General features: G+C 44.2%; 1 protein-coding gene across 4 annotated transcripts in view; it reads left to right on the top strand.

Moving 5' to 3' along the window:
* Positions 1-12,366, top strand: part of SNX19 (sorting nexin 19) — a 38,789-nt gene that overhangs the window by 21,760 nt on the left and 4,663 nt on the right. For 3 of the 4 annotated variants that reach the window (XM_030841500.2, XM_030841484.2, XM_030841493.2), the window contains exons 9-10: positions 10,665-10,849; positions 11,628-11,715. In XM_030841500.2, the coding sequence (XP_030697360.1) occupies positions 10,665-10,849; positions 11,628-11,715 (273 nt within the window). The remainder of the gene's footprint in view (positions 1-10,664; positions 10,850-11,627; positions 11,716-12,366) is intronic. The other variant, XM_030841603.3, reaches the window with a different exon arrangement.

Raw genomic sequence — 12,366 nt, 5'->3', positions numbered from 1 at the left:
TGTATTCTTAGTGTCAGGATGGATAGCCTCCTGTTTGGAAAGGTTTTTTAAATTCTGCCTGTAGACATTTAACTTAGAACAGATACCTTCGGGTAGTTCTTCTCCAAGATGATTCTGTTCATTATACTCACTTTCCTTCTTCCCCATCTTCTGCCAGTGTTTGTCCTGCTTTCTTAACTTCCACATCTGCTTCATCAGAGAACAAACGTTCATCCTTTGTTCTCTTCAAGGCTAGTCTTTTCCAGCTTACTCTCGCCGTTTTCACAGCGTAATTTGAAACTGCCATGTCTGCTTGTTTACCTACATCCCTCATTCTTCTCTTCCACATCGTGGCTGAGCGTACTCTAAATCTGTGATCGCTAGTGTTTGTGGACGTTGGGAGCCGGCGCATCGAGTGGAGCACACGCTTCCTCATCACCTCTCCCTCCTCCAGAAATCCCCCTCCTTTCTCCCCTCCTGTAGTGACCGTCTTTGCCCAGAGCAGAGCCTGGAGATCTCCCTGTGAGGTGGAGTCACTGGGAACAACAGGGGTCTGGTTGTCAAGACAACCAGTAAATTCCCGCTGCCGCCCTCCTTTGTGTCTTGCCCTTCTTCCCAGTGCTCCAGCTCTAGAGTTTCTCTCCCTCTCCCTGACCTTTACCCTCCACCAGACACAGGATTCTCCTGAATGCGTGGCCACTTTAATCAGCCTTTCCTTTCCCCACCCACCTCCCTACCGTAGGTGCTGAGAAAGGAAAGGGTCAGGATAACTACCTGGTGACTGAGAACCAGCCAGGCTTGCTGTTCACACGGGACCAAGGAAAGAAGGAAGGGGAGTCACTTCGGATCCTGCAATCCCTGTGGTGATTGTTTCATAGTTTAGTGTAGATAGGTCTCATTTTAGGAAGGATTCTGAAATAGTGTCCTCAAGTTACCCATCACCCCAGGGAGCCCCTCCTCAACCTTTGTAGACAGTACCAAGATGGTTCGCCCTTCTAATATTTACATCCCTGAACCTACCAGGAGGAGAGTAAGTCTTACAAAAGGAAAACTAAAGCATGAAGTGCCAAGCCCCCTCAGCATCCTGCCATCATTTAGTCCCTTGGATCTGCTAGAATTTTTCAAGAGGATCCAAAGGAGTCTTTCTCTGACACATAGACAAACGCACAAGCACTTTCAAAAATGCTTTCATTTTTCTCCTTTCATCTCGATAACTTTGTGAAGGAAGCAAGGCAAGAATCAGTCTTAAGAAGGAATCCAGAACCCAGCGTTGTGTGGCTTTTCAGTGCTGTTTTCACTCATTACAGCACGCTATGTGAAGCCTTTGTGGCTCTTCTGGCTACTGAGGGTTTTTTGCCCTGAAGGGTATGGACCAGTTTTATGTGCAGTGTTGGGGTGAAAACTGTGATGGCCTCTTCTGGACAGGAATCTCTCAGACTTGGAGGAGAGACATGGTGGTTCCAGAGACTCGGAGGGAGTCACTGATTGTGAGACAGATGTCCTGCTGCTGCTTTTACTTGGGTCAGATGAAGAACGGGCGGATATCCAAAACGTGTGACTGATTTTGCCCAGCTTTGAGGTCTGTCGGTCCCGATTTTTCAGAGCTGGTTTATGGTACATTTATGGCCACATAGTGTGGGGCTGAGAAAAGTTGTCCTGAAGGCCTTCAGAGGGGCATAGATTTGTGTAATCATCTTTAGAACTGGAATCCTACAAGTGTCACACTGCTCAAGTCTAGAGCACATTTCTAAACATTTCCACTTGCCATCAATCTCATTTATCCCATGAACACAGAACCCCCAAGCGGCTCCGTCTCATTCTGTATTTGTTACGAAGGTAGGCAGACCTTTGCTTTTGGCCGTTTGTACCCAGACATTCTGCTACCTTATATTCTTCTTACTAGATTCAAGTAATGGGTTGGAATCAGCCCGATGCTGCCCCATCCATCAGGAGCACTTCCCAAAATACAAGTGTGACTCACAGCCCTCATAACCCCTTTGCTTTTGTCTGACTTTCAGTCCCTTCTGTCCTCTGGGCCTATTTGCCAGGAAAACTAACAAAAACACAGACTGCTGGCAGCTGTCTCTCCTCTCTAGGATTTACGGAGTGTGCCAGACACGAAGCCCAGCTGACCCACTCCCTTGCCTTCCACCTCTCTTCCCTTCCGGGGGAGTACATAACCAGGTGTAAATTGCATGGATTATTCATGACGAATTCATAATTGTAGCTCAGCGGACTTATTACCCAGTATACTTCTTACAGTATCCACCCTACAGCTAGTGTATTGGCACACAGTTCAATTTTAATATTAGCCTAAACAAAAAGTTCTTAGGAAAATAAATCTGCCAAATGTTTATGTAAATACATCTCAAATGCCAAATACAAAGGATTCTAGATTGTCTATATTTTTTTTAAATTATTGTCCTCCTCCATAAGCACAAATAATTAAGAGCTCACTATTCTTTTCCTGCTTTAAGTATTGGGAGGTTTGCCTTCTACATAGCTTAGGTTGAGCTGTGCACCATGCTTTAAGACCAGTGTTTGTCCCATTTACATCATTAATTCACGTAGTAACTAATATTTATTGATTACCTACTATGTGCCAGACACTATGTTAAGTGATTAAAATACAAAAAAAGACCCCAAATTCCTACCCTGCAATCTTATAAATAAAGAGGTATAGTATAAAGTTAGGACTTTAAAAAGAACTCTACACATGATTAAGAGAAGGGACTAAGTAAATTATGAGAAGCCCAGGGAAGGCTTATAGAGGAGATGACATCTGAGATAGGATTTAAAGGATGAAGGGAAATCGAGAGCTGACATTGTAGAAAAGAGCATTGAAGGCAGAGTTGTGAAGCAGTGTGGCCTGTTTGTGGTACTCGGAGAAGTCGGGTACGATTGGGAATATACGACATGCAACCAGAGTGGCCAGAGATTACACCGAAGAGTTCAATAGGCACCGACCCATACAGAGCCCTGTGCGCTGTTCAAAGAATGTAGGATTTGACCCCATTTATTAGGAAACCATGTACAGAATTTAAATAGATGATGACATGATCAACTTTGTAACTTAGAAAAAGCACTTAAATAGTGCTGTCGAGGGTTAATGGAAGGAAGAAACGTTAGAGCTGGGGAGACAAATTATGAAAGAGTTACACTGACAGAAATGAAAGGTGATGGGGACTGAAACTAAGATGATTGCTACAGCGAGAGTAAAGGGGTGATGAATTCATGAGAAACTGAGTACTGAGGAGGTCACTCAACTAGATTCAGTAATTGTTGCAATAATTATGTGGTCTTGCGTGGGGCACATGGACTAGGGATGGAGGAGAGGAGAAGTTTAGGGCGACTCTGTCTCCTACCTGTGGATTGAGAAGCATAACTAACAGAACGGCATAGTATCCTCTCAACAGGATGTCTGACTTGTGATACTGAAAGTTTCTTGTTGCTTATTAAATCAATAAATCAATAGATTATTACCTACCTTTGTGTAAAAAGAAATAATGACACACGAGGAAGCATGGACTATATCTCTAATAATTTTGAGATTTTTAGTAGAAAACTTCAGGACTTGGAGGCCTAGATTTTCATCCTTTCTTTTAGCTGTAAGCTCTGTCTTTGGAAGAAAAAGGAAAATGTGGAATGAATAGTTAATTGTGTAGCTGGTACAGAGGAAAGGTTTTTAAATTTTCTTCCTCTGGCAAATGATGCTCACCTGGTGGACTCCTGACTGCAGTTAAAACATAACTCAAGGGGAGTAGGAAGAGTATACTTGACAGGAGACCCGTCAACTCAGCAAAGACGAAGAAGCTGCAAGAAAAACTCAGATACAGCTACAAGTGGATGTAATGGAAAACAGCTGACAGAGAGAGGAAAGTAGAGGTAGGTGAGAGGTACTAGAATTCACAGAAGAACATAACAAAGAATCCTGTCTTATATGCCATAATAACAAGTGAACTTAAAGTTTTTAACACTGGAAGCTATCGCTGAGAGTTTTGGAATAAGGATGATTCATTCAGTATATATTTGATGCCTTATTATGTGAAGGGCACTCTTACAGTAAATGCTGAGGAATATACCAAAATGAGTTGAGATCCCTCCCCTCAAAAGTTTGCAGTCTTATTCTTTTGGCACTTTTAAGAAGCTCAACCAGTATGTACTGAGTGAATGGAATAAACAAACACATGACTCCAGTGAGAAAGGAAAAGAATCAGCATCAGATGAAACCAGAGTAGTTAACTGAGCACATATAAAAAACAGAGAAAGGAGAAACATACTGAGTAATGCAGACAACAGAAATGAAAACTGATAAGAATGGCGTCCAAAAAGCTTGACTCAGAAGGAGCTGACATTGTGGATAAATGTTAGTGGAAAAGATTTTTTTTAAAAAAAGGCATATGTTAAAAACAAGAAGAATAAAGAAAATACAGGTAAATTGTTTGGAACAGATGCTGTAGTATTAACTGGTTACATTGAGAAATCATTTATTCAACAATGAATTGGTATACTTTTTGCCTAGGGTATTTAATTTGTTTTTTTCTGTAAAGGAAACGGGTCTAACGAGAAGAATTGAGCAAATGTGATTAAACTAGAATTGAAGACTAAAATAGGAATGAAAATAATGAGAGCATTCAGTCTGCTTTAAAACTCATGTACCTGACCCAGATGAATTCTGTTCCATGGAACTGAAAGAATTTGTATTTATCATTGAAGACCTAAGATCATTAAGAAAATTTCCATATAGAGATGTGTTGTGTTGGAGATGGACAAATATCTGGCCTTTTAAAAAATGGACACAGGCTCCTGACCCTGACATTTATCTCTGGAAGTTTCTGAAGTAGATTATTAAGTAGATGTTTTGTGAACACGCGGGAAGAGAAGCAGCAAGCCCTGGAACCCGGTGTGCGTTCAGTGGGAATGCGCCTGCCTGATTAGCAAGGTTTCTTTCCTGGCTCAGCAGGACTATCAGACCGTTAAGTGAAAGGAGTGCATTGGTTGTTATATTGCCTGTGAATTTCCACAAGCTTATGCCATATTTTCCTAATATCCATATGGACACACATGGTCTGGACTGTGGTACTTTTAAGTGGTCCATGGCTAACTGAGTGTCTTTAGCCCAAGTAGCTAATAGATTGATAGCCTGGAGGGCATTTTCTAGTGACAGAGCATTGAACTGATCCTGTTGATCAGAAATTTGTAAGTAACTCTAATCTTAGAGGTATAATTAATACTCTGGGTGACAGAAGTCAAGATTCAAAAGGATTAAAAGAATTAGAATGATAGTCTAAAGCAAACAAGACGGAATTTAATAGAAATAAATATTATAAATCATAATTTAGATTTTTTAAAAAATTACACAAGTACAAAAGGCCAAGTCTAGGCTTAACAGGCGCATGTGATTTTTTGTTAAAGTACATACGTGGACTTAGGGTTCTAATTGACTGCAAACTCAGTATGAGTCAGTGCTTTGATGTGTGTGCCCAAAAAGCCAACACAGTCTTTGACTATATTAATAGAAGTATGGTGTCTGGATCAAGCAAGACACTAATCTGCATTTTTTTACTGGTCAGGGCACATCTGGAAGTTGTGTTTGGTTCTGGGCACTCCGTTTTAAGAGAATAACAAAGCAGCCCACACCCAGAGGAGGGAACCAGGATGAGGAATGGTTCATTTCTCTCCTTCATTCGTCTGATGTTGAGTGTGTTCTGTGTGCTCAGCCTTGACGTTGGCAGAATCAAAGATGTATACCTTGTGGAGGAGACTTAGCATAATAGCTGAATTTAAAAATGCATAGTGTTGTCTTTTGAAAGAGATTTGACCAAGCAACTTTAATACCTCCTGTTAAACTTCTGAGGGTATAAATAGGAGCAATGACTGGAAGTTACAAGGAGGCAGATTTTGGTGCCAGTATTTAAGAAGCATTCCTAATAAATTGAAATTACCCTCTTCAGGAGTTAAGCAACTTCCCCAAAGTCACATTCCTCATTGGTGGCAGAGCTAAGATAAAAGCCCAACTTTCTGGAGTCAGAGGCCAGAACCCTTGGCTCTGCCACGATATCACACAGGGGATTTCTACTTCGGGAGGAGGTTAGATAGGGTAACCTCTTTCCTTCCAGCTCTAAAGTTGTATGTTTCTATAAGCCTCTTGCTATGAAATGCTTGTTTTTCCGCAGTGTTTTCATTCGTGAATTGGTGAGATTGGAAAAGATAACCTCTAAGGTTCAACAGAGGATTTCTTTAACCTCCCTGGTTAAAAATATTTCAATTATTAAAGCATATTAATTTTGTATTTGCAACTTATATGTTACTAATCAAAAACAAAAACTTTGTGGCTAGTTATAAAACTATAGAACTCAGATTCTTAAATCATGATGTTCAGTCAGTAGTCTTCCTTTGAAGCACATGTTTTAAAGATGTGGATCCATGATTTAAACCATGAAAAAGCAAAAATCAAAGAAGAAATTGTGTGAGACTCTGCAAGCCACTTCAGATTTCACAACAGTCACTGGGAGGAAGAAGCAGGAGTTTCTTGCCCTTGAAGTTCATTTCCTCCTCATTCTTCTCCCCACACAGGGCAGGAAAGGATGGTGACCTAGATACACACTCAGAGGGCCTGAACTCTCTCAGGCACAGCCGAGCAACCTGGGTCTGGCTGCTGTAGGACTGGGAAGCCTAGAGCTGAGCAGAGACCGGGAGGGACTGTCTGTAAACACACGAAGGGGCCATAGCAGGAAGGCAGAGGCCTGGGAAAGGAATCAGAGGGAAGGGAACTGTTACTTTTATCAGGTGTGAAGTTGGCAAAAACAACTTGTGTAAAATGGGAAATACCTTGGATCCGCACCGTCATCCTCAAGATCTCCTTTCTCTCCACCCAGTAGATTGGGCCTACTGATTTCATGAGCAAATGCTCAGAGCAGTGTGCTAGGACTGTGCTACAGAACACAGTGTTCGGGTTTATGCCGCTTGGGGGCGGGTGGAGGTGGGGACTGTCTCCAGGAGGCTAAAGATGTGGCTTGAGCTTTTTCCTCCTTCTTGTGGAACTCTTAATTCCTTGTACCATATCGATATTTTTCAAACTTTTTTTAAACTTCATCTCACAGTAAAAAATACGTTTTACATCATGACCCACTCTGAACACACACACGCACACACACACAAAAATACAGATCTGCTATATCCATATATACATGCATAAGTAAAAGGGTCCCAAAACTTGAGGTGCACTTTTATGTTTTCTGTTCTTATCCATTTACATTTAGGTGTTCTTTTAAACATTGTCACAAACCACAGAGTAGACGCCATGACCTCTAATGCTGTTCAGCCACAGTTTGAAAAACATCCTGTGCCCAACAACCCATTTAGATGACTGGTAACCCTGCTCTAGGGTGACAGGATGAGTGGACACCTGCAGTCTGTAGGTCTGTTTAAAGTGACAGAAGCTTTAACGTCATCTTCTTTTTCTCTCTCTTTCTTTGACCTGTATTTGGTACTTCCGGTTGGTTTTAAGTGGCTGAGGCATCATCGCCCTTGTGTTGGATACAGAGGTACAGCCCAGTGGGTGAAGAGGATTCAGGAAGCAGTCTGTTAGTGTCTTTCATTTAGACTGCACCAGGCATTTTTGTTAGAATATAGTTATTGCTCTTGTGAATATTTTCGGTTATTATTTCACTGTCCTTCTCCCCCTCCCTCCCCATTAAGCCATACTCATTCAGGGCCTTCCTACTCAGCCATAGCAGCAATCTTAGAAAGGAAGTGAGGGGAATTTGGCTAATTAGATGTGGTCCCTTAAAGCTTTCTCCCCTTCCTCTTGAGATTTGATTCTGCTGTTTTGATGGAAAATGACCTTCTGCTAACCTTGAAGTGCCATCTTAAGCCCTCGTGTTAAACTGTCTCCTTTATAGCCACTGCTTCATCCCTCTGCGTATAGCTGTTTCAGACCAGGTTCCTTTGAGCGTGGACTGGACATGTGCGCCCAGTGGAATGGATGCCCTGATCTCTGCATCCCACGTCTGGCATCATAGAGGCTCTTGCATGTCTCAGTTACATCTGTTGTTGTTTTTTTCTCATTTTATTGCCTATTCTGGGCCCCCTAGTAAGGCTTCTTTGTGCTCTGAATCATTCAGAGATGGCCAGACGGAACAGATGTGGTTTGGCTTTTTTTCTTCTTTTCTTTGGGAAAAAGGTAGGATGGTAGAAGAAGATACCTAAATCGAATATCAGAACTAGAATAGTAGTAGAAAATAAAACCAGTGCTATTTGAGGCTATTCTCTACCATATTTATTTTAGTGTATTTACCTCATGCATCTTGTATTACGTAAACAATAACATTTGTATTTAGTAGATGATTTCTTATGAATAATTTGTAAATAGCAAATAGTCCAAGGGACATGTGTGTGTGTATCCCCCTTGGAACTTGAGCTGTCTGTTAGCTTGATAGTGATAGCAGCAGATTCCAGAAACTGATGCTGGGAAACTGTTGAGACACACTGGACTGCACACGTAAGTTCCATTCCTTTTGCTTCAATGCACAGATTTCTTTTTCGCCTTCCCACTCCTAGGTTAAGAACAGCTTACTCTTAACTTTTTCACGCTTTGGTCCTTCTCCCCAACGCCCCCATTTCGAGTTCGATGAGGTACAGTCTCGTATATTCGCATAAGTTTCTATTTTGCCACGCGCACACATCTGTTTTGCATCAAGGATGTGTGCATGAGACAGTCACTGGGGAGGGAACAAAGAGGACCTCCTTGCCCAAAGGCAGCTCGAGGTCCTGTTCCCATCGAGTGAATGACCATTAATTCAAAACCGTGAGACGCATATGTTGTAAAACGTGCCCTGAAGGTGACCGAGGTGCCCAGGTTTGCTGTCGTATGCTATGCTTAGCTGAGGAAGGGTTGAGTGGATGTTAAGATCTCTCTGAAGAGTTGAGTCACAGGTACTACTGGCTCCTGAGGACAAAGAGAAGGGCAAGCCAGCCTGTTGTATGCGTCTGTGCATGAGAAGCTGAGCTAGAACCAATGCTGGCTGAAGCCTTCTTGTTGAGGGTTCTCCTGGCTCCTTTGGAGGACTTAAATTTTTTGACTCTCAGGTCCTTGCCCCTCTCCCTCAAATCACTTAGGTGAGACGCTGGTGCAGGTCCTTCACCTTAGCTAAAGTCACACAAGTGTATGTGACTTGAGGTGAAGACGAGTTGGGTCACTTGATTCCCTGCAGAGAACCTGATCAGGTCATCGCATCCACCTCCCTTTGGTGACCCTCTTCTATAAACAGGAACAGGAATTCTTGCTACTGGATCCCTTTCATCAGGCGTCTTAGACTCACTGAATGAAAAGCCCTGTAAGAAGGAGATGCGGCCCTAATAATAACAATACAATTGTGGTGGCTATTTTAGGCAGGGGCAGCTTTGTGCCGCTCTTGATGTCCATCGACGTCTGCCATTCTTGCCCTGCCATTACCTTTCAGACTTCCTATTCTTAGAATCATTTGTGAGCCCTGGGCTTGGGGGATTGCAGCCCCCAAAGCTGGAATGCCTAGCTTGAGTGGAATGCAGACTGTCTGGCAGAGCGGAGGTTAAATAAAGTTTGCGTTGGCAGCCCCCTCTGCTCTTGGATGGGCGACAAGTAGCTCGGGTTGAGAGTGATGGCATGAGCTGCATGTGGTGCGGTACCAAATAGAGTCCTCTGTGCGTGAGTATCGTGGCTGATGGTTCATTCATCACAGCCACAGCCATGCCAGTCTCAAAATGGGACCTGCGAAGGAGGCCTCTGCAGTCTTAAACCCCAGCTAGTGACCGTATCACTCTGAAAAAATGCAGAGACAAACGAAGAATTAACGTTGAAACGCCTTGCAGGAACTGCAGGTTTGGTATACCTGCCCCCTCAGAGTTACTGACTCGTTTTTGAAAGCAAGACAGAGGGTAAATTGTCATTGTAATAAGAACAATTGCCAGTCAGTCAACCACTATTTCACCTGGGAAGTTTCTGTTATGGGGACTCTTGTGGAGCTTACAGTTCAGCTGGAAAAGTCAAGCTGTACATACATGAGAAGATAATTCATGTTCCAAAGTGAAATTCTGGTGCCAAATCTGTGTTCTAGAACTGAGTGCCAGAGGAGGCCTGAGGAGAGAGAGCATTTCTGGCTGGAATGCTCAGGAAGGATTTCGTGGAGGAGGTGGAGTTTGAACAGGTTTTGCCAGAGGGACAGATTTCTGTTACTGGAACGGTGTGTAAGGAGCAAGGGGCAGACGAAGGGAGTCCTCAGGACAGGTCCTGGGGGCTTGAAGAGCAACTGGATACGGACAGGGTGGCTGGGGAGAGGAATTTGTACAAAATCACCAAACCCTGCACTCTGAAGGCTGTGTGTACACGTTACTGAGAAGTTCTGGTGCTTTCCAGTGGAGGACAGCTGGAAAGGTGCAGGCTTCCCCAGAGCCACAGGCCCCTTTAATGTTCTGTTCTAAAGCCCCTAATACTACACGTGCCTCATAGCAGACACTCAGTGAATAATTATGATAGTATTATTACTCATCTTCAAATTCTGTGATCCCAAGTTGTGGATTGGCTTGGTTTCACCTGTGAGAGTCGGTGCTCACTTGGCTTTGCTCTGTTCTGATTGCTCACATGACTCACACCTCGCTGCATCCTTTCCTCCAGGTTTACCTGACCCTTCTGTCTTCGACCACAGGTGGCTAGAGGTGCAGGTAGCTACTCTGACGTGTCCTCAGCGCTGGGTGCAGTACCTCCAGCTTCTTCAGGAATCCATCTGGCCTGGCGGGCTTTTGCCTGAGTATCCTCGACCCGTAAGGACCCAGGAGCAGAAGGCGGCTGCTGAGAAACAGGCTTTGCAGAGCCTGATGGGAGTCCTGCCAGGTGATTGGACAGTGAGACTGATTATACCAATAACTGTTCCTTCCCCTCCGCTTCACCACCATTAGCCACACCCTTCCCCGTTTTTTAAAAGGGCCTTGACTGTGGCTAAACGCAAAAATTTGTTGACCCACCATTTCTGAGGCTAACAGGAAAATGATCAGGACTTCCAGTGATGCTAAGGGAATGGGAAGGCTCACTTTAGGGCAGGTCTCTTCATTTTCCCACCAGATGAAGACCTCTGGGTCTCTGCTTTGGACCAGGGAAGAAAATGATACAGGTCCTGCAGAAGCTGAGCTTGGTAACTTGGGGCCAGTGAGTGAAGGGCATGGTCCTTAGCGGTAGATAAAAACAAACTCTGAAGAAGGTTTTTTCCCTTTGCTTTATATGGTCTTTTGGAGGGCGGGGAAGGCAGTTTGTTGCCTCTGGTTGTGCTGGGGGAAGCAGGGTACAGTAGTGAACTCTTAGCCTTGGACAGTGTTATTCACTCTTACTTACCTCTGTTCTCCAGCCTAACATGTTGTATCAGAAGTACCTGCACTTTAGTGACGGGTTACCAGATTGTTTCTTGAGGCCCATTCTAATTTAGATACCTAAAGTTAAGAAACATTTTTCTCGGCTTTTCCCTATTTTCTGACGATTTTAGTTTGGCTGTGTGGTTCAGAGGTGTGCCAGAAGTACCCAATATGATTAAAGACAGCAGATATCTTGAGGAGACAAACCCCTTAGAAGCTAAAGCTTCAGCGGTGACACTAAAACCACATCTGTTTTTCCTCTTCAGATATCGTCGTAGAAATCCTTGGGGTGAACAAATGCCGGCTGAGCTGGAGTCTTGTCTTGGAGTCACTGCGGCAGCCCCTCATCAACCGGTAGGCACGGCTGATGCCGTCTCTGGTCTGAGGCATCTCGGGTTTCTGGGTGAACAGCTTCACTGAGAGGAACGGTGCCGCAGTCTCTCCTTGCCCTGGGCCCTGGCCCCAGAGTGTGATGACCAGGTCCACACACACTGGGTAAAACCCACTGTGCTGGCTTCTGAGCAGGTGTCAGGTGGTCGGAAGCTGGTGGGACCAGCCACCGTTTGCATTTGGAAGAACTCGATGCAGGCCCTGACGTGAGCTACTGAAAAGGCCCTGTCACCCCCAGGCCTGTCCTTCCTGACACCTGCCTGCCCCTGTGAGCATCTCGAGAGCAGCCCTTGGCCTGGGCAGTACTTTCATCATGGGTCTTTGCCTGATGTGAGGTAGACAAGATGATGAGTTGGCCTCTGATAAGGGGACCAGAAATGCTGGTGCACCTCCTTGAATAGTGCAGAGAGGTCAGTGCTTCCCTGGCTGGTACCTTGGGGTGGAATCTTCTGCACGTGTTGAGTGCTCGCCCACTCCCCTCTCACCCCCGTCCTGCAGCTCACCGTGTCTGCTCACTCTCGCACCTCAAGGCTCCTGGCTTTACCTCATCACAGGTAACCTGAAAATTCTTAGTAAGTTGTTATCACAGGGATTTTTCCCTCCTTCAGAGTTCTT

This window comes from Globicephala melas, chromosome 8 (genome assembly GCF_963455315.2).
Source record: "Globicephala melas chromosome 8, mGloMel1.2, whole genome shotgun sequence".
NCBI classification, from domain to species: domain Eukaryota; kingdom Metazoa; phylum Chordata; class Mammalia; order Artiodactyla; family Delphinidae; genus Globicephala; species Globicephala melas.
The sequence above is the reverse complement of the archived record's forward strand: the minus strand, read 5'-3'. Positions and strand labels throughout refer to the sequence as shown.